Source organism: Procambarus clarkii, chromosome 23 (assembly GCF_040958095.1).
Source record: "Procambarus clarkii isolate CNS0578487 chromosome 23, FALCON_Pclarkii_2.0, whole genome shotgun sequence".
NCBI classification, from domain to species: domain Eukaryota; kingdom Metazoa; phylum Arthropoda; class Malacostraca; order Decapoda; family Cambaridae; genus Procambarus; species Procambarus clarkii.
The window spans coordinates 5,619,273-5,639,562 of NC_091172.1; the positions used below are offsets into that span (position 1 = coordinate 5,619,273).

A 20,290-nucleotide genomic window follows, 5' to 3' on the forward strand; every position below is an offset into this window, starting at 1 on the left:
CCTGTGTCCTGAGCACTCTCCTTTATGGCAGTGAGTCTTGGACACTCCGCGCCCATCAGGAAAGACAGCTGAATGCCTACCACATGCGCTGCCTTCGACACATCTTGGACATCACCTGGCAGGACAAGGTGACAAACAACAACGTCTTGGGGAGAGCAAGAATCACCAGCATGTACACAATGCTGAAACAGAGACGAATGCGCTGACTCGGGCACGTTGTGCGAATGGGCGACGGCAGGATCCCCAAGGATCTCCTGTACGGAGAGCTGATGCAGGGAAAGCGTCCAACAGGCAAGCCCCAGCTACGGTACAAAGACGTATACAAGAGGGACCTGAAAGCCATGGACGTCGATCTTGCTATATGGGAGACACTGGCTGCAGACCGTTCAGTCTGTTCAAAGAGATCTCTTTTACACATAAGTTCGAGGAGTCACTTGCCAAGGAATCGGAGGCAAAGAGACAGAGAAAGAAAGCCGGTAGCCAGGAAGACAGACCAGAATCGGACTTCGTTTGTGCTCGGTGTGCGATGGACTGCCACTCTCGGATTGGCCTCATCAGTCACACCAGACGCTGCACCAGGATTGACAACTAGGGCGCAACTCCAGTCTCCCGAGACTGAAGGAGCCTACTATACCCACTCCCTACAATACCTCAAATCCTACCTTACTGACAGGCTCCAATATGTTTCTGTGAATAATACAATTTCTCCCACCCTACCCATCAACATTGGTGTTCCCCAGGGCAGCATACTTGGCCCTCTCCTCTTTCTCATCTACATTAATGACCTTCCAAATGCCTCCCAACACCTCAAACCAATTCTATTTGCTGACGACACAACCTTCATTTACTCCAGTCCTGATCCCCTTGCTCTAAATGCCACAGTAAATACTGAGCTAAATAAAGTCCATCTTTGGCTAACTGCCAACAAACTCACCCTTAACATTGACAAAACCTTTTATATTCTGTTTGGCAATAAATCCTCTAATCAAATAAATCTCAAAATAAACAATACCCAAATTTGTAACAAATTAGATGGCAAATTCCTTGGCATTCTCATTGACCACAAGCTTAATTTCCAGGGACACATTCTAAATATATCAAAAAAAGTTTCAAAAACTGTGGGCATTCTTTCTAAGATCAGATATTATGTACCACGCCCTGCCCTGGTGACTCTCTATTACTCCCTTATCTATCCATATCTCAACTATGGTATTTGTGCTTGGGGCTCTACTACCCAAAATCACTTACGTCCTCTAATTACTCAACACAAAGCTGCTATTAGGACAATATCCAATTCTGGCCCCAGACATCACTCGGTACCCCTACTTAAATCTCTGAATATGTTAGACATTAAGTCACTGCACATTCTCTCATGTGTATTATACATATATAAAACGCTAAACTATAATGCCAATCCTGATCTCAAAAGCTTCATAGAAGGTTGTATCAGAACCCATGAGCATCACACCAGAAATAAATACAGTTTTGATATTCCTAGAGTACGACTTAATCAAACTAGAAATGCTCTACAAATCAAGGGGCCCAGAATGTGGAATGACCTTCCCAACCATGTTAAAGACTGTACCTCTCTCAACCAGTTTAAGTTAAAAGCGAAGCTATACCTAATAAATTCCCTGTAACCTACCTTACCCTTCTATTGTCAACCAATGTCTGTTTTTTTCTTTAAAGAGCGCTGTTTGTCGACATAATTGTATTTGTGCTGCTTTTTCATCTATGTTTTCATTTCTTGTTTTCATTCTACTCATTATGCTCAATTAGTATTAAGCTTGTCATTTAAGTTTATCATGCCCGAAACGCTTTGCGTAATAGTGGCTTTAGGCATTGTATGTACTAGCTCTACCTATAAGTCAACCAATCCTTGTAAATATTTATTGTATGTATGTACCTTACCTAAATAAAATTGTATTGTATTGTATTGTATTGTATTGTATTGTATTGTATTGTATTGTATTGTACTATTACAAGAGGAGACATGATAACCACCTACAAAATTCTCAGGGGAATTGACAGGGTGGACAAAGACAAAATCTTCAGCACGAGAGGGACACGAACAAGGGGACACAGGTGGAAACTTAGTACCCGGATGAGCCACAGAGACGTTAGAAAGAATTTTTTCAGTGTCAGAGTAGTTAATAAATGGAATGCACTAGGAAGTGATGTGGTGGAGGCTGACTCCATACACAGTTTCAAATGTAGATATGATAGAGCCCAGTAGGCTCAAGAATGTGTACACCAGTTGATTGACAGTTGAGTGGCGGGACCAAAGAGCCAAAGCTCAACCCCCGCAAGCACAATTAGGTGAGTACAAGGTTTTGTTGAAGCTCTTCGTGTACTGCTGCTCTCAGATTGCTCATTGACAATCCAAGGTTACACTCAAAGTTTTTTCCTTTAAAGGCAGATTCTTTGGCTAACTTATCAGCTCTATCATGCATTCGGAGGACAACATAAGATGGAGACCACATGAAATGGACTTTGTTACCATCATTAATAATTTAGTTATATTTGTGTTTAGCTTCGGACACGAGCATGTTACAGTTATGTCTTAAAGAGTTGAAAGCATTTAAGGATGATAAAGAGTCACTTACAATTAATGTATCAAGTTTGGAGACTTGTACACATTTCACACATACATACATTTCACGCACACTTGTACACATAACTCAGTCGATTAAGGCAGCGTCCGGGATGCTCTCGGACGTAGGTTCGAATCCTCGTCACGGCCCTTGTGGATTTGAACATACATTTCAGTGCAAGGATCAAGGCAAATAGTTCGGTCTGAAGTGTAGAGGCCCATTTGTTTATACGGACTCCCCACTCAAATTATAAGCCATCGCCCATTGTCAGGACAACTGCACTTCCAGCTGCACCCGTGGTGCAGTGTAGGGAACCATCAGTGTATATGATTTGAGAGAGAGGAGAGGAGATGCTCTCTCTGTGGACAGAGCATCAATATAAAATAAAATAAAATAAAATAAAATGTTTATTTAGGTAAGGTACATACATACAATAAATTTTTACAAAGATTGGTTGACTTATAGGTAGAGCTAGTACATACAATGCCTAAAGCCACTATTACGCAAAGCGTTTCGGGCATGATAAACTTAAATGACAAGCTTAATACTAATTGAGCATAATGAGTAGAATGAAAACAAGAAATGAAAACATAGATGAAAAAGCAGCACAAATACAATTAAGTCGACAAACAGCGCTCATTAAAGAAAAACAGACATTGGTTGACAATAGAAGGGTAAGGTAGGTTACAGGGAATTTATTAGGTATAGCTTCGTTTTTAACTTAAACTGGTTGAGAGAGGTACAGTCTTTAAGTCTTTAAGTACAGTCTTTAAGTACAGTCTGCTATTAGGACAATATCCAATTCTGGCCCCAGACATCACTCGGTACCCCTACTCAAATCCCTGAATATGTTAGACATATACATTAAGTCACTGCACATTCTCTCATGTGTACTATACATATACAAAACGCTAAACTGTAATGCCAATCCTGATCTCAAAAGCTTCATAGAAGGTTGTAACAGAACCCATGAGCACCACACCAGAAATAAATACAGTTTTGATATTCCTAGAGTACGACTTAATCAAACCAGAAATGCTGTACAAATCAAGGGGCCCAGAATGTGGAATGACCTTCCCAACCATGTTAAAGACTGTACCTCTCTCAACCAGTTTAAGTTAAAAACGAAGCTATACCTAATAAATTCCCTGTAACCTACCTTACCCCTCTATTGTCAACCCATGTATGTTTTTTTTTTTTTTGTTTTTTTTTTTCTTTTCAAATCAACGCTGTTTTAATGTAATTTTCTGTAATAATTTGTAATTGTATTTGTGCTGTTTTTTCAACAATGTTCCCCCCTCTTTTACCTCTATTTTTATTTGTACTCAACGCATTTTTTTCTTTTTACCCATTAGTTTTAAGCTTTAGTCAGTAGTGTTTTTTCCTGCCCGAAACGCTTTGCGTAATAGTGGCTTTAAATAAATAAATAAATAAATATGTTTATTCAGGTAAGGTACATACATACAAGTGATGTTACATTAATGGATTGATATATAGATAGAGCTAGTACATACAATGCCTAAAGCCACTATTACGCAATGCGTTTCGGGCAAGAAAAACATTAATAACTAGAACTTATTACTAATTGAGCATAAAGAATAAAAAATGTTGAAAACAAATACAAATAAAGATAAAAAAAAAGGGGGAACATGACTGAAAAAGCAGCACAAATACAATAGGTTGACAAACAGTGTTGATTAAAAAAAAAAAATAATAATAATAAAATAAAATAACAGACATGGGTTGACAATAAAGGAGTGAGGTGGGTTACAGGGAATTTATTAGGTAGTGTTTAGTTTTTATCTTAAACTGGTTGAGAGAGGTACAGTCTTTAACATGGTTGGGAAGGTCATTCCACATTCTGGGCCCCTTGATTTGTAGAGCATTTCTAGTTTGATTAAGTCGTACTCTAGGAATATCAAAACTGTATTTATTCCTGGTGTGGTGCTCATGGGTTCTGTTACAACCTTCAATGAAGCTTTTGAGGTCAGGATTGGCATTACAGTTCAGTGTTTTATATATGTATAAGACACAAGAGAGAATGTGCAGTGACTTAATATCTAACATATTCAGAGATTTGAGTAAGGGTACCGAGTGATGTCTGGGGCCAGAGTTGGATATTGTCCTAATAGCAGCTTTGTGTTGGGTAATGAGAGGACGTAAATGATTTTGGGTAGTAGAACCCCAAGCACAAATACCATAGTTGAGGTATGGATAGATGAGGGAGTAATAGAGAGTAACCAGGGCAGGGCGGGGTACATAATATCTGATCTTAGAAAGAATGCCAACAGTTTTTGAAACTTTTTTTGATATATTTAGAATGTGACCCTGGAAATTCAGCTTGTGGTCGATGAGAACGCCAAGGAATTTGCCATCTAATTTGTTACAAATTTGGGCATTGTATGTACTAGCTCTTATCTATAAAGCCAACAAACTTTGTAAAATCTCTTTATGTATGTACCTTTGCCTAAATAAAAATTATTATTATTATTATTATTATTATTATAACATGGTTGGGAAGGTCATTCCACATTCTGGGCCCCTTGATTTGTAGAGCATTTCTAGTTTGATTAAGTCGTACTCTAGGAATATCAAAACTGTATTTATTTCTGGTGTGGTGCTCATGGGTTCTGTTACAACCTTCTATGAAGCTTTTGAGATCAGGATTGGCATTATAGTTTAGCGTTTTATATATGTATAATACACATGAGAGAATGTGCAGTGACTTAATGTCTAACATATTCAGAGATTTGAGTAGGGGTACCGAGTGATGTCTGGGGCCAGAGTTGGATATTGTCCTAATAGCAGCTTTGTGTTGAGTAATTAGAGGACGTAAGTGATTTTGGGTAGTAGAGCCCCAAGCACAAATACCATAGTTGAGATATGGATAGATAAGGGAGTAATAGAGAGTCACCAGGGCAGGGCGTGTTACATAATATTTGATCTTAGAAAGAATGCCCACAGTTTTTGAAACTTTTTTTGATATATTTAGAATGTGTCCCTGGAAATTCAGCTTGTGGTCAATGAGAATGCCAAGGAATTTGCCATCTAATTTGTTACAAATTTGGGTATTGTTTATTTTGAGATTTATTTGACTAGAGGATTTATTGCCAAACAGAATATACAAAGTTTTGTCAATGTTAAGGGAGAGTTTGTTGGCAGTTAGCCAAAGATGGACTTTATTTAGCTCAGTATTTACTGTGGCATTTAGAGCAAGGGGGTCAGGACTGGAGTAAATGAAGGTTGTGTCGTCAGCAAATAGAATTGGTTTGAGGTGTTGGGAGGCATTTGGAAGGTCATTAATGTAGATGAGAAAGAGGAGAGGGCCAAGTATGCTGCCCTGAGGAACACCAATGTTGATGGGTAGGGTGGGAGAAATTGTATTATTCACAGAAACATATTGGAGCCTGTCAGTAAGGTAGGATTTGAGGTATTGTAGGGAGTGTCCTCTGACTCCATAATGATGTAATTTAAGAGAAAAATTTAAGAGAATATGGCTTAAGGCGTTGAGCTTTGCCTCAAGACGAAGCTTGGGCTGATCTCTAATTTGTTTCTTGGGTGGAAAGGGAGGGATTAAAATTGGAAAGGGTGTAATCTCCCACGGTGCAGGAAAGTGCGGCTGAGAAATGTTGACTAAACCACACACTAGAAAGTGAAGAAACAACGACGTTTCGGTCCGTCTTGGACCATTATTAAGTCGATTGTGAATCGACTTGATAATGGTCCAGGATGGACGACCAACACGTCGTCGTCTCTTCACTTTCTAGTGTGCATTTACGAAGTTCCCTATTGCGGCTTTAACCCATGGAGCCGCCTACCCGCCAAAGCCGTCGCTGTCAAAACTCTGTTAACTTTAAAAGTCCAACTGGAAAAAATCATCAAGGCAAAAGGCGGGATCTTTGACAAGCCGCCGGCTTTCTGTCCTCGTCAAGGCCACTAGTGTTAGTGTCCCTCAGGTAAATTCAAGTACCTGGCTGGAGTTATTGTTGTGCATGATGGGCTCTCGCTTGACTGTTATTGTTGTGGTAAGTGGCAGATCAGCTGTGACTCACATGTTTACAGGTCGGTGTAATGTACTCTCGGTCAACCTTAACAACGTCTGGACATCTCTGATTGATTGATGATTGATTACGATTAAGCCACCCAAAAGGTGGCACGGGCATGAATAGCTTGTAAGTAGTGGGCCTTTTGAGTCATCACCAGTGTCAATAGAGGACATCTCTGTCTGGTTGGCACTTTTATTCAACGGTCAAGACGCCTGGCGCACATATCACCTTTGGGTCACAGGATAAGTTAAATTAAATTAAATTTTTTATTCAGGTAACAGTACACACATAGAAGAGGAGTTACAAACATAAAGTTGGATTTATAGATAGAGCTAGCACATACAATACCTAAAGCCACTAATACGCACAATACGCACAATAATAAGGGGCTGGTGGTTGAGCGGAGAGCACGCTGGACGCATGATCCTGTGGTCCCGGGCTCGATCCCGGGCGTTGGCGGGAAACAATGGGCAGAGTTTCTTTCACCCTAATGCTCCTGTTACCTAGCAGTAAATAGGTACCTGGGAGTTAGTCAGCTGTCACGGGCTGCTTCCTGGGATGTGTGTGTGGTTTGGGGGAAAAAAAAGTAGTAACGCTTGAGAGGCGGGCCGAAAGAGCAGAGCTCAACCCCCACAAGCACAACTAGGTGAATACAGCGTTTCAGGCGAAAGTTTATAGATTTTGAACATTTTCTGGCTGGTATTCCCGGCGGGGTGACGGTGTTCGGCGCCGGCTTGGCTGAGAGGTGCCGGGAGTTGGTGGGTCTTGGTAGGTTTCTGATGTGCCCTCAGCCGTGGTGGGCGGCTGGCTTCTGCTCTGCCGGAGGGCACTGGATGACTTTTTCCATTTTTAGTTTGGGGTCGAGTTTTTGGTTTTGCTATCCAGTGTTCTCTTTGTGGGGTGGTGCTCGTCACCCTGAGGGACTCTTGGGGGCTCCCCAATCATGTGTTTATTGGCCGCGAGGCAAATTAATTTCCGCTGATAGGCAACATCCATTTCACCATTTGGCTTTGCGATTCACCCTTCATGGGTATGGCAGGGTGCATTCAACCCCACTATCATTGTCACCCCTAAATCAACAACAACAACAACATGTACTCTCTTATTTTCTGTTTGATTTAGCTTTAGTTGATTATGCAATTTGCTTATTGTTATAGTGAATAGAAAGTGCTTAAACTGTATATATGTATTGTATATTATGTTTTTTTTTTTTTTTTAGTTCATTTATTATGCACCCCATACCCATCTTGTGGGCGGTAGTGGAAAGGGTTACAGAGGCACATAATGGGCTCAGGGACTGAACCCCACAATTCATTTAGCTAAGCAAGTTACAATCTTGATGAGCTAGTTACAAAATTCAATATAAGTCGTCACATCAACAATGGGTTCGAGATCGACCTCAAGTACAGGTTCTAAATTAAGCAACTGACATATGTGGAGAGCTAGTGTCACAATTGATATGTTTGTCCTGCACACCGCCCCCCCATCCAGTGGGCAGCGGTGGATAGGTTACAATCACTCGGTTATATTATATGGCATGGTATTATTGTGGGATGTAACTGCTGTAATTATTTGATTAAAAATAATAATTTTATTATGTGGATTCCATCTCATGTTGGTCTCCGAATGCATAATAAGGGCTGGTGAGTTAGCAAAAGAATCTGCTTTTAATTAAAGGATAAATTGAATATAACGTTGGATTGTCAATAAGCAGTCTAAGAGCAATAGTACACCAAGAACGTCAACAAAATCTTGTAGATCTCAGGCAGAAGGAAATTGACACCAGTAATTCCATCTATCATCATACTATAATGGAAGAAGAGCCACACATCTATGGATCATCCAATAAAATCAGCAGACTTCTAGATGTTACTACTGCTCGGCTTAGACTCGGTTACAAGTATCTCTGAGAATTCTCATTATCTGTTGATGTAGACCTGACCAAATGTAAACTGTGTCAACAAAATTGTTCGCACACCCTCCGTCACTATGTGATGGAGTGCGAAAAGATACGTGAATTCAGAGACAACTCTATAACAAATGTTCCAGAGATGTGTAAATATTTAATTAAAAATTATCTGCTACCAGAAATTTTAGCAAAGTATCCCCAGTTTACTAACTGTAGGTACAGTAGTGAGTGAGTGATTGTAACCTATTCACTGCTGCCCACTGGATGGGGGACGGTGTGCAGGATATACTTATCAATTGTGATACTAGCTCTCCATATATGTCAGTTGTATAATTTAGAAACTGTACTTGTGGTCAATCTCGAGCCTAATGTTGATGTGACGATGTGCATTTAATTTTGTAACTAGCTCATCAAGATTGTAACTTACTTAGTAGATTGTGGGATTCAATCCTACACTCTACTAATTATATGATTGTATGCCCTTTCCAGTACCTCCCACGAGATGGGTATGGGGTGCATAGTAAATGAACTAAACTAACTCACAAGAAGATACAGTGGGTTTGTGAGATTACATAAGATTGGTATTTTAACATTCTTGCATAGCCACTAATAGGCATAACATTTCGGGCAAGTCCTTAATCTAACAGACAAGTATAAATAGGTAATTTGTAGCAAAATTTGAATAATATTAATAGGTACATTGTAGTAAAATTTGAATTATTAATAGGTACATTGTAGCATAATTTGAATATTATTAATAAATACATTGTAGCAAAATTTGTGTTCAAGATAACAAGTATAAGTTGATAGCAGTGATTACAATGGTGAAGTTGCAAGTCTTAGGCACAAATATTGGGGGAGGTCGTAGCACAAGATACAGTGCGAGTTTGAAGCACTAGGTAGGAAACTATGAGGATGAAATTAGGTAGAGATGAGATGTAGTTAACATATAACTACAATATAAGTTGACAGAGGTGATTACACTAGTGAAGATATTTTACTGTCATCTAATCTTCTAAATCTTCTTAAGTACTAATATTGTGGAAGTGGGTAGTACAAGATAGAGTGTGAGTTTGAAGCACAAGTCCACAAGTCAGCACAAATATGCTACAAGTCTGACAAAGCGTTTGATTACCTCAGTACGACTAAGAACAGGAGAAGCTATTTCACCCACAGGGTTATAAACCCATGGAACCATCTACCCACCTAAGCCATAAATGCCAAAACTGTTAAATTTTAAATTCCAGCTGAAAAAGATCATGTGGATAAATGACACTTCTCAATAACATTTGACAAGCTACCGGCCCTCCTGTCTTCATTGAGACCTCTAGAGTTTTAGTAGCCCTCAGGTCAATTTTGGTAAATTACTCTGCTGGTGCCTTGTCAACCCTGTAGCATACTCCCCCAGAAACCAAGCATTGAATGAAATCAAAACACCTTTTTCTAGTAGCACCCAGATGGCTTCCTGTCTCCCTCCCCTCTTTGTTCGTTGGTTCATTGTAGCTCTTTATCTGCTCCAGAACTGAATTAATAGCTTACACAGAACTGAGCTCTGGGCTGCCTGGTGGTGGGATTTATATACTACAGCTTTACGTTCTAGCTAGTTTAGGCATATTCTTTTGTTTATTTTTAATTGTTTGGGGGGAGTTGTTTGGCAGTTTTGGGGCTTTGAGTCTTGTGAACCCAGCATTTATCTGTAAAGCTTCTCTGATATTATGAATGCTTTCCCAGTGAAATGTTGAAATGTCATTTGTTTTCTGTGCCTCAATATGAAGGGGGGCCAGTTTCTGGTCCCTTGTAGGCCAAATGAAGTCATAAAACTGATGTGACAAGTAGAATGGAGCAATCTCAGGGAGATAGCTACAGGGAGCCATTGAGGATCTACCAGAATGAGGCATTTCATTACATTCAATGCTGGGTTTAAATATTGTAATTTCTCTTACCTATGAATTCTCCACTGTTCTTGTGCTGTATCATATGTATGTGCTTTTGCATTAAGTTTAATTATTATTATTATTATTATTATTATTATTATTATTATTATTATTATTATTGAACAAATCCACAGGAGCCTTGGTGAGGGTTTGAATCTATGTGCTGAGTGTTCCCAGAGGCACTATTGTCAATTATTAATTGTTTAGGTGAGTTGTTTGGCAGTTTTGTGTCTATTATTATTATAACACAGAGAGTAAACATAACGTGATGTGTCAATGAGAAAATCCGTAGGAGCCATGATGAGGGTCGAACCAATGCGGTGGGTGTTCCCACGCACACGCCCTAGTCAACTAGAACCTTTTGACCATGTCATGACCTAGTTGTCTAGGGTGTGTGCATGGGAACATCCACCACATAGGTTCAAACCCTCATTGCTGCTCCTACGGATTTTATTATTTCTGTTATAATTGTTGCTGGTTATACCATTAGCAAAATGATGGAAAAGTTCTTTTGCCTATACATAGACAAGAGACTCACTTGCAGCACCCACATACAACACATAACCAAAAGTCATAATTTCAGAAATTTCTAGTTTTGCCACTGTTTATAGTACTGGACATAAGTTTGACTTTCATTCTATTTCAGGTTAAAATAGTTGTGTTAGTGGTGCAGAGTAACATGGCTAGTCCCAGGAACCTCTATGCTCTTTTTCAAAGTAAGGCTGCTGAATGTCCCCAAAACTTGGCAGTTATATATTTTGAAGGTAAGTAATCCTCATTCAACCTACTATTTTTCTGGAGGGAGCCCCTACGGCTCCTCGGAGCTATCCAGGCTTATAAGGATACCCCTAACTTTTGGCATCAGTCAATGTGGGTGGAGTTCTAGGCCTACCGGGGACCACGGCCAGAACCTGGCCACCTCAGAGAGGCACAAGGAGCAATGGCCTATAGAAATGCACATGTGATTGTGGAACATTCTATATCTGCCATTGACCGGGACAGGCACCCAGAAAGGTAAGTGCCCCAAAACAAACCCCTATTCTGGCGAAAAAAAAAAAAAGACAAATGAGTGGACAGAACTCCCCCAAATGAAAACGAGCAAACAAGCATGATGTCATACGAGCCGCGCTGCACGTCTGCACAGCTCCCCCCTCCCCAGGAGGGGGAAGGGGGGAGTCTCAGACCTTTTTTGTCTGGTGGGGGAGTCTGCCTTGGTGTTCCTTTCCCCTGTTATACTAGGGTTTGCTTTTGTTTGGTGGTACCCCCTTGCTTCGCCCTCTTGAGTGGACACTTCCTGGGGATTCAGCTTTAACAGTGTTGATTGGTAGCTTGGCCACTGGTTAGCAGTACCCTGCCTGGAATTACCCTTAGCAGCCCACTCTAGGGGCCCAGGGAAACCCCGCGGGGGGGGGGGCACTTGGGTCCGATGGATGCGACCCCTGAGTCCCTTCTCGCCTTGTGCGAGTTTGAGGGTTGCTCTATTCCCTTGTTGCAGGGCGACGCTCATTGTTTTTTGCCTCCGTCATACTGCCTGTTGAGTCTGTAACACTTCAACCCTGAGTCCTGTGAGCTCTGTTGCTTGTTTGTGACTCAGTTCACCCAATCTGATGATGACCTTATTCGGGTGCAGGCGGTTCACACGTTGCAGGATAGGTTAAGGTTGTTGCAACGTTCTCGGTAGGTTGCTTTCCCGGGGTGGGGGTGTTGGTCGCTTCGGCCATGGTTCTGTCTGCGCCTCCATGTTCTTCCCCTGCTGTGGTTCATTCGTTCACTTCCAGCTCCTAAGCGTCTGAGGGCTTCAGGGTTGGGGCAGGGTTTAAAGGTTTCTGAGACTCAACGGTTTTGGGGGTTGCCACTTCTGGGGTGGCAATGGAGGCATTAGAGTCTGTTCCTCTAGCCCGTAGCTCTGGGGTCTGACCTGTGGGGCCCATTCTCTTCCTGCTATTTCGGCTACCCCGGCTTTTTCTTGTGAGGTCAGGGCTTTGGAGGATGACTCTCCCCCTGGGGACTGATGTGGAGGCTCCCGGGGTTTGGGAGGAGCTCGCTTGGGCCTTAGGCTCCGTTGGACCCCTCCTAGTTTTTCTGACCCTTCAAGAGGGGCTTACTGTTATGAGGAGTGGGGGTTTTCTTTCCCCCCCCTATGCGTACGAGTTAGATTTGGGTTTGACTCCTCCACGGGTTCGATTCCTCCCCGGGTTCGACTCCTCTCCCTGTTCGACTCCTCTTCCCATTCAACTCCTCCCCGGGTTCGACTCCTCCCCCCCGGGTTCGGTTCCGTGTCCCTGCGAATCCTTCGTTTCTGTCCTTCCTGAGGTTTTCGGCTTTTCGCGTTTCCTGGTTGCCAATTGTGGCAACCAGTCAGTTAATAAAAAATAAGAGTTTAATGTCAGGCGCTCAGGGAGTCTGCCTCCCGATCCATCAGCTGATAGCAAGGAAGCCCACCGTATTAATACCGTCCATATGGCTGGGAGGGGTACAGCTGGGGATGTCTGGTGTGGGGGGAAGAGCCTGGAGGTAGCGAAGAGGAAGTGGGATGGGGGGGGATGGAGGTAGTGGGGAGGATGCAGGATGGGGCAATGGAGTAGTTGGGAGGGTGCAGGATGGGGGGGGGAAGGAGATAGTGGGGAGGGTGACCAACTCTGCTAACCATCTCACTGCTGCCCACCTGCACACACTGAAACCTGCCCGTCCACTGCTGCCCACCTATCCACCCACTTTGCTGCCTGCCCCTCCACCATCCATCCAGTTCCCTCCATCATCCATCCATCCAGTCCAATCACCATCCATCCATCCAGTCCCCTCACCATCCATCCATCCAGTCCAATCACCTACATAGAGAACTACTCCAGAGAACTATGTCCTTCTGAAGATGAGGTTTCCATGCCTGGATGTAATAATTCAGGTGGTGGCGCACCAGAGACTTATAGAATTGTATGACTACCTTCTCCTTAAAGGTAAAGGTATGCTTGATTATTCCTAGGGTTAGCTTTTGTTTACTGCCGCACCCACTTATTGTGCAACTTTCAGTGAGTGATGGATTTTGACTCCAAGGTCTTTTTCTTCATCAGTCTGTTGTAAGGTATTGTTGTTAAGTTGGTAGTTGTGACGTGGATTGTTATGCCCCATGTGCAAGGCCTTGAATTTATTGATGTTAAAAAGCTTTTGCTAGTCTTATGACCATTTGTGGAGTTGATGTATATCTCTGTTAGTTCTCAATATCATTTCCACCTCCCATTTTACCATAAATCTTAGTATCATCTGCAAATTTGATGATGTAGTTTGTAATATTTTCATCTACGTCATTGATGTATATGACAAACAGGGTTGGCCCCAAAATGGACCCCTGTGGCACCCCACTTACCACATTTCTCCAGTCAGATTCATTCCCATTTAGCACGACCCCCTTTGTTTTCTTTGTTTTAATCATTGTTTTATCCATTCCAGTATTCTCCCATTTATTCTATGTGCCTGTAGTTTCCTTACTACTCTTTCATGTGGTTCCTTGTCAAAAGCTTTGGCAAAGTCCATGTAAACTACATCTTCCGGAAGTCCTTTGTCTGAATAGCTGGTTACCGTTTCCAGAAATGATGAGGTTTGTAAGGCAGGATCTATTTTTAATAAACCCATGTTGCATTGATTTTACAAAATTGTTCTGTGTGTGATGATGTCTTTTCTTTCTCCTTTTTGGCACATATCTTTGAACGAGTTCGGTAATAACCTTTTTTAAATTTTCCCTTGGTGCTACCATGGCATGATCACCTACCAGCTTCCTCCAGGAGGTATTTTGCAATTCCTCTCTGATTCTTTGATAAACTAAACTAAACCTTGATAAACTGTATTTGTATATAGGATATATGGAAGCTAGCCAGAATTGCATTTCACCTTTGTAAATGCACATTAACCCTTAAGCTGCTAAGGGGTCCTGAGGAGATTTACACCCCTGTGCGCAAGAAAAAAATTCTTAACTTTTTTCTGGGGAAGCCCCGTCGGCTCCCCGGAGCTATCCCAGGCTGATATGCTAATGTCAGACTTTGGCATCAGTCATGTGTATGGAGTTATTAGGCCTACCGGGGACCACGGCCAGAACTGGGCCCCCTCAGAGAGGCAAGGGGAGCAATGGCCTATAGAAGCCTCTGTGTGGTTGGAGCATTCTATGTCTGCCATCGACCGGAACAGGCACCCAGAAAGGTAAGCGCCTCAAACCAAACCCCTATTCTGGTTAAAATTGCTACCAAAAGCCGAACTAGTGGATAGAACTCCCCAACCGAAAACAAGCAAACTAGTGTGACGTCACACACTGCCGCGCCGCTGTCTGCGCAGCTCCCCCCTCCCCGGGAGGGGGAAGGGGGAGCCCCAGACCCTCCACGCCTGCTACCCACACCTCAGTTCTTGAGGCTGATGCTATAGGCGATGGTCGTGTGCTCTGGCTCCGGTGTCGCTACTGCACTGTGCTTTGCGTGTGGTGTTGGTTTTGTGGGTGCGAGAGCCAGGAGTTATCTTCAGTACTCGGGCTGCATGCGCCTAGGGCTGCCTTCCCTAGGTGCCCTGTAAGTACTGCCCTTGGGGCTTGGGGCCACCTTCCACAGGCTCCTCGGGGTCTGCCTCTGCTGGTCCGTTTTACCTTTCGGTTTTTTGGCCACCTGTTGGGCTCTTGGGTGTTCTGTTCTCCCTTGTTACCGGCAGGTAAGAGGCAGTTTGCACTGGTAGGAGCGCAGGGTGCTGCACAGTTTGCATTCCCGACATCGCGGCCGGCTCTGTTCCTTGGGGTTCGCTGTCCTCTTGTGGGGTTTTGTTTTTCTTTTTGTTTTTGCCTGGTGGGGGGTTCTGTCATTTTATTCAGTTTGTTTTTGCCTTTCCTTTCGTCTCCTCGTTTCGTTGTGGCCCCTTCACCGTTTCCTCTTCGGTCCAGGATTGTTTTTCCAAGGCACTTTTCTTGTTGGCTTTGGCCTCTGGGGGTCGGGTAGGGGAGCTTCATGCTCTTCTCCGGTGCAGGGGTTTCTGCTCTTTTGGTAGTGGTGATTGTTTTGTTTGCTTGCAGCCGTCTCCTTCTTTTCTGGCGAAGAATGAGACTGCTGCGTTTCGGAGGGGTCTATGGGTGGTTGATGCTTGGTTGGTCAGGCCGGGGTGCATCATGTTTTGTGTCCGGTTGCGGTGCTTCGCCGTTATTTGCGCGCCACGGCTTCTGTGTCCGGGGATGCGCTGTGGGTTGATCCGGTTTCCCTTCTTCCCTGTTCGCGGGTTCGGGTCTCCCAGGTCGTCCTCAGGGTTATTAAGTCCAGCCAGCCTGTGGTCTATCCCCGTGCCCATGACGTTCGTAAGTTCGCGGCTCTTGCTGCCGTCTTTGGGAATATGTCTTGGTCTGATATTCGGGCGCGGGGATTTTGGCGGTCGAACAGGGTCCTGGCTGCTCGTTACCTTGTGAATGTCCCTGGGCCCCGTTGGGCCTGCGTTGCTTTGGGTCGACGGTTGCAGCCAGTTGTCTCGGCTTCGAGTTGAGGAGTGAGCGATGACCGCCTCCCGGGTATGTTCCTCTTTTTTTCCGTCTGTGGGTAGTTAGCTCCGGGGAGCTGACGGGGCTCCCCCCAGAAAACCAGCGTTGAATGTAATGAAACGCCATTTTCTGGGTGAGTCCCGGAGGCTCCCCGGCATCCCTCCCTCCCTCCGGTCGGCGTTTTTTTCGCGTTTTTGACATCCAGCCTCAAGAACTGAGGTGTGGGTAGCTGGCGTGGAGGGTCTGGGGCTCCCCCCTTCCCCCTCCCGGGGAGGGGGGAGCTGCGCAGACAGCGGCGCGGCGGTGTGTGACGTCACGCTAGTTTGCTTGTTTTCGGTTGGGGAGTTCTATCCACTAGTTCGGCTTTTGGTAGCAATTTTAACCAGAATAGGGGTTTGTTTTGAGGCGCTTACCTTTCTGGGTGCCTGTTCTGGTCGATGGCAGACATAGAATGCTTCCAACCACACGGGGGCTTCTATAGGCCATTGCTCCCCTTGCCTCTCTGAGGGGGCCCGGTTCTGGTCATGGTCCCCGGTAGGCCTAAGAACTCCATACACATGACTGATGCCAAAGTCTGACATTAGCATATCAGCCTGGGATAGCTCCGAGGAGCCTCCGGGACTCGCCCAGAAAATGGTGTTTCATTACATTCAACGCTGGTTTTTTTGTCTTCTAAAAATGTTAACACTTTCGCGCTCTCGGCGCTCAAAAAAAAAACAATACTCTAGATGCTTTCGGCACTTAGCGTGCCTACGCGGTAAGACCGAAAAAGTGTACACTCTTTTGACTGTCCTGACAATAATTGAAGGCGCACGTATTTAAATTTGGTATCACTGTGTTCGCAATGAAACTGTCTATAAGAGCATACCTATAAAATGCCGCCCAAGCATAAGGAGTATCAACACCAAATAAAAAACTATGCAGATCACTCGCCGAGAGCGCCAAACAGCAACAAAATGTTTCCACTCTCTTAATGGTTGCGAAGCCTACAGTTGTCCTACATCGCTAATTTTGGTATCATTGGAATCGCAATAAAATTCTCTACACGGACACATGCATATGAATGTTTAATATAGGTAATTGCCCACCCGCAAGAGTGTGTGAAGTGGAGAGTAGTTAGCCGCGAGCGCACTGGCGAAAACACAGGGGGGAAATCATGCTTGGAAAGTTTATACGTTTCCTGACCCTACTTTTCTATGTACGTATTTCTTTTTTATACCAATGTGTTCGCAATAAAATTTTCTATAAGATGAACTGTATAACATTTGTACAAAGCATGTGTAAGAGAAGCGCCAAATATAGAACCACGTCGCTCAGTATGCGTTCGCGGCAGAAACGAACGCATTGTTTTCGTTCTTTTGATGTTTGTCATGTTTATACTTGTTGAAACATTTTATAATTTGTATGACAGTGATCGCAGTAAAATTCCCTACACAGACATATACATAACACATACAAATATTTCCCACGTGTTGGATATATCAACGGCTAAAGGGAACCCACTGCCACACGCTCGCCACACCCCCAAACATACTTTGTGTATTTTTTTTTTACTCATAGAAGTTTATGTGATATAATATTCATTCTGGTACCAAAAAATTCGCAAATAAATTCTCTACAAAACAAAAGTATCCCCATCCATTTCGGTTAAAAAATGGAATTTATAGAAATATTTTTTCGATGGACGAGAAAAGTAGGCTGTTATGCGGAATCGTAAGAAAAAACGGCGACGAGTTATCTCTAATCTAAAGCGCGAAAGTGTTAATTTGTGTTCCCTGAGCACCGGGAAAAAAAATCTTAGGTGACATATTTTGGGCGCGTATAGGCCGAGGAAGTCTGGCAAAATGTGGGCGTTGACAGAGCAGTCGTCAGAGGCGGTCAGCGTCACCCGAGCTGTCAGGTGGGAGTTGCCACAAAGATATTATTACCTAATTATTTCAATGTCTGACTGATTTTTTCTTAGTTTTTTGCAGTACTGTAATATTATTCAATAGTGTGTTGTGTGGTAGATTTATATAATAAAATGTGTGAATCATCACTATACTCAAAAGTATGGTGTTCATATTAGTGATCCAATTATTACGTTCATAAAACAATAAACAAATAGTTTTGCTGTTATTACCCTCTACATAGCTAGACAAGTCATGCAGACGACGCCACCTCCATCATGCAAATGGCTCCTCCCAACATAATCCTTTTGCTGTTATTACACTAATACACACATTATATATTTGTGTTCACCATCTACATTTGTGTTCACCATAGAGAACCACTGAGCTGGTATAGGAATGAGCTGGTATAGGAATGCAGACAATAACAGGTGGCCACACAGTCAGTAAACGACGCTATCTCCCTCCCTCCCTCAGCATTACTCCTCCCACACTGCGCTAATTATCACAACAATCCTGCTATTATAACAATCCTGCTATTATCACAATCTTGGTCATTTTTATCACAGTCAGGGGTCATCTGTAATACTGTCATCGCTAAATAATAGCAGTTACATATTTATTTTGACATTTTTAGGCGATGCTGTGGTCACAAACTGAACAGCAATGCTGTTAGCTCATGCTGCGTACGCCAGCCTTGCTTGCTCCAACAGTACTGTGGCTCTCACACCGGAGAATATTGCCCACGATTTTTTTTAAACATGGCGTCTGTTTACAAGAGCCCTGAGGAAGTTGATGTGAACCCCGTGTAGCCACGGGCCATTTGAATCGTGCCTGGCACCCTGTGGTATATATATACTCCATGCGCTCGGTGGGACATGTTACTCATGGCGTATATATATATATACGCCATGCGCAGTTTAAGGGTTAATGAAGCTATGTAAAGACACCTCGAACCCTGTTTATGTAGGACAGATGTAAGCTGGTGTACAGTAGGTTAGGCATATTTGTAGATTAGGTATATATTAGATTTTTTGTAGGTTAGATTAGCATTTTAAGAACATACAATCTCCTTCTGTGGTTGATTGTTCAATAAATCACTGAATTATATGTTTAACAGATCTTTAACCCTGTCCCTGGAGGACATAAGAAAATGTATATATACTGGTTACCATTGTAAATGTGTGGCCACGTTTGTAATAGAAAAATTAAAAAAAAAATCTTTGATAGTCTCCTTGACAGAAATCTAGAAGGTCATCATCCTGGACCTTTATGTGAGTTTCTGTAATTGTATTCCATCTTAGAATATTGTGATCACACGATGGAGTGAGTTTTTCCCTACTTGAATTTGCTCGATCATGTCCTCTTCTGATGTTAGCACAAGGTCTAAAATGCTGTTACTTCGAGTGGGTTCTGTCACATGTTATATGAGAAGGGGCCCTGCACCAGGTCAAGAAAGTGATATCCTTCTGCTTATGATGTTAGATTTACCCAACCTATTGTCACGTGGTTAAAGTCACCTATTATGTGATGGGTTTGTGATGCAGCATTGATCACATTATACAGATCAGTAACTTCCTCTGCTGTTGCTGTGTCAGCCCTGTAGCATACTCCCACTGTCAGTATGTTACCATCTTGAGTTAGTACAGTATGTTGCACCAAACAGACTGAGGATCCCATGGTATTTAGTCCTTATTGGTGGTTGCAGTCAGGTCCTCTTTCACATAGCATTACACCACCTTATCTTGAGGTTATCTTGAGATGATTTCGGGGCTTTTTAGTGTCCCCGCGGCCCGGTCCTTGACCAGGCCTCCACCCTCAGGAAGCAGCCGTGACAGCTGACTAACACCCAGGTACCTATTTTACTGCTAGGTAACAGGGGCATAGGGTGAAAGAAACTCTGCCCATTGTTTCTCGCCGGTGCCCGGGATTGAACCCGGGACCCACAGGATCACAAGTTCAGCGTGCTGTCCTCTCGGCCGACCGGCTCCCACCTGCTCTTGTTGTTCTGTCCTTTCTGAATGGTGGATGCCATGGGATACCCTTTGGTCGGTATTCAGATTCCATGTTTCCTCGGCGTTGTTCTGTACATTATCTTATGCATTTTTTCACCTCTGGCTGGGTTATGCTCCTTATGAACCATCTTGATCTCTTGATAGGATGTTTGTGTTTCTTTCCTCTTCTCAGTTCTTGGTTGCCCCTTTGGTCACTATCATCTTTTTAATCCTTAAATGGCACATGGCTATATACCATTTGACACCCACAGGCGCATACAAAAAAAAAAATCTTTTTTTCTTCCTAACCTGTTAAGTCATGTTCCCTGATCACGGGAAAAAAAATCAATTGTACTTACCGGCGATGTAATTGAGCCGACAAGATGGGTGGTGACGTCACAGTTTGCATGTTCGCTCATGTCCCGGAGGCGTC

The 20,290-nt window shown here is 43.2% G+C and overlaps 1 protein-coding gene across 5 annotated transcripts in view; it reads left to right on the plus strand.

Moving 5' to 3' along the window:
* Positions 1-6,369: 6,369 nt before the first annotated feature.
* Aasdh (Aminoadipate-semialdehyde dehydrogenase) overlaps positions 6,370-20,290 on the plus strand; it is a 46,623-nt gene continuing 32,702 nt past the window's right edge. The window contains exons 1-3 of one of the 5 annotated variants that reach the window (XM_069329844.1): positions 6,370-6,550; positions 10,618-10,690; positions 11,130-11,247. In XM_069329844.1, the coding sequence (XP_069185945.1) occupies positions 11,163-11,247 (85 nt within the window). In that variant the 5' untranslated portion in view covers positions 6,370-6,550; positions 10,618-10,690; positions 11,130-11,162. Of the gene's footprint in view, positions 6,551-6,623; positions 6,767-10,617; positions 10,691-11,129; positions 11,248-20,290 lie in introns of those variants that run through there. The other 4 variants (XM_045751647.2, XM_045751646.2, XM_045751648.2 and 1 more) reach the window with 4 other exon arrangements.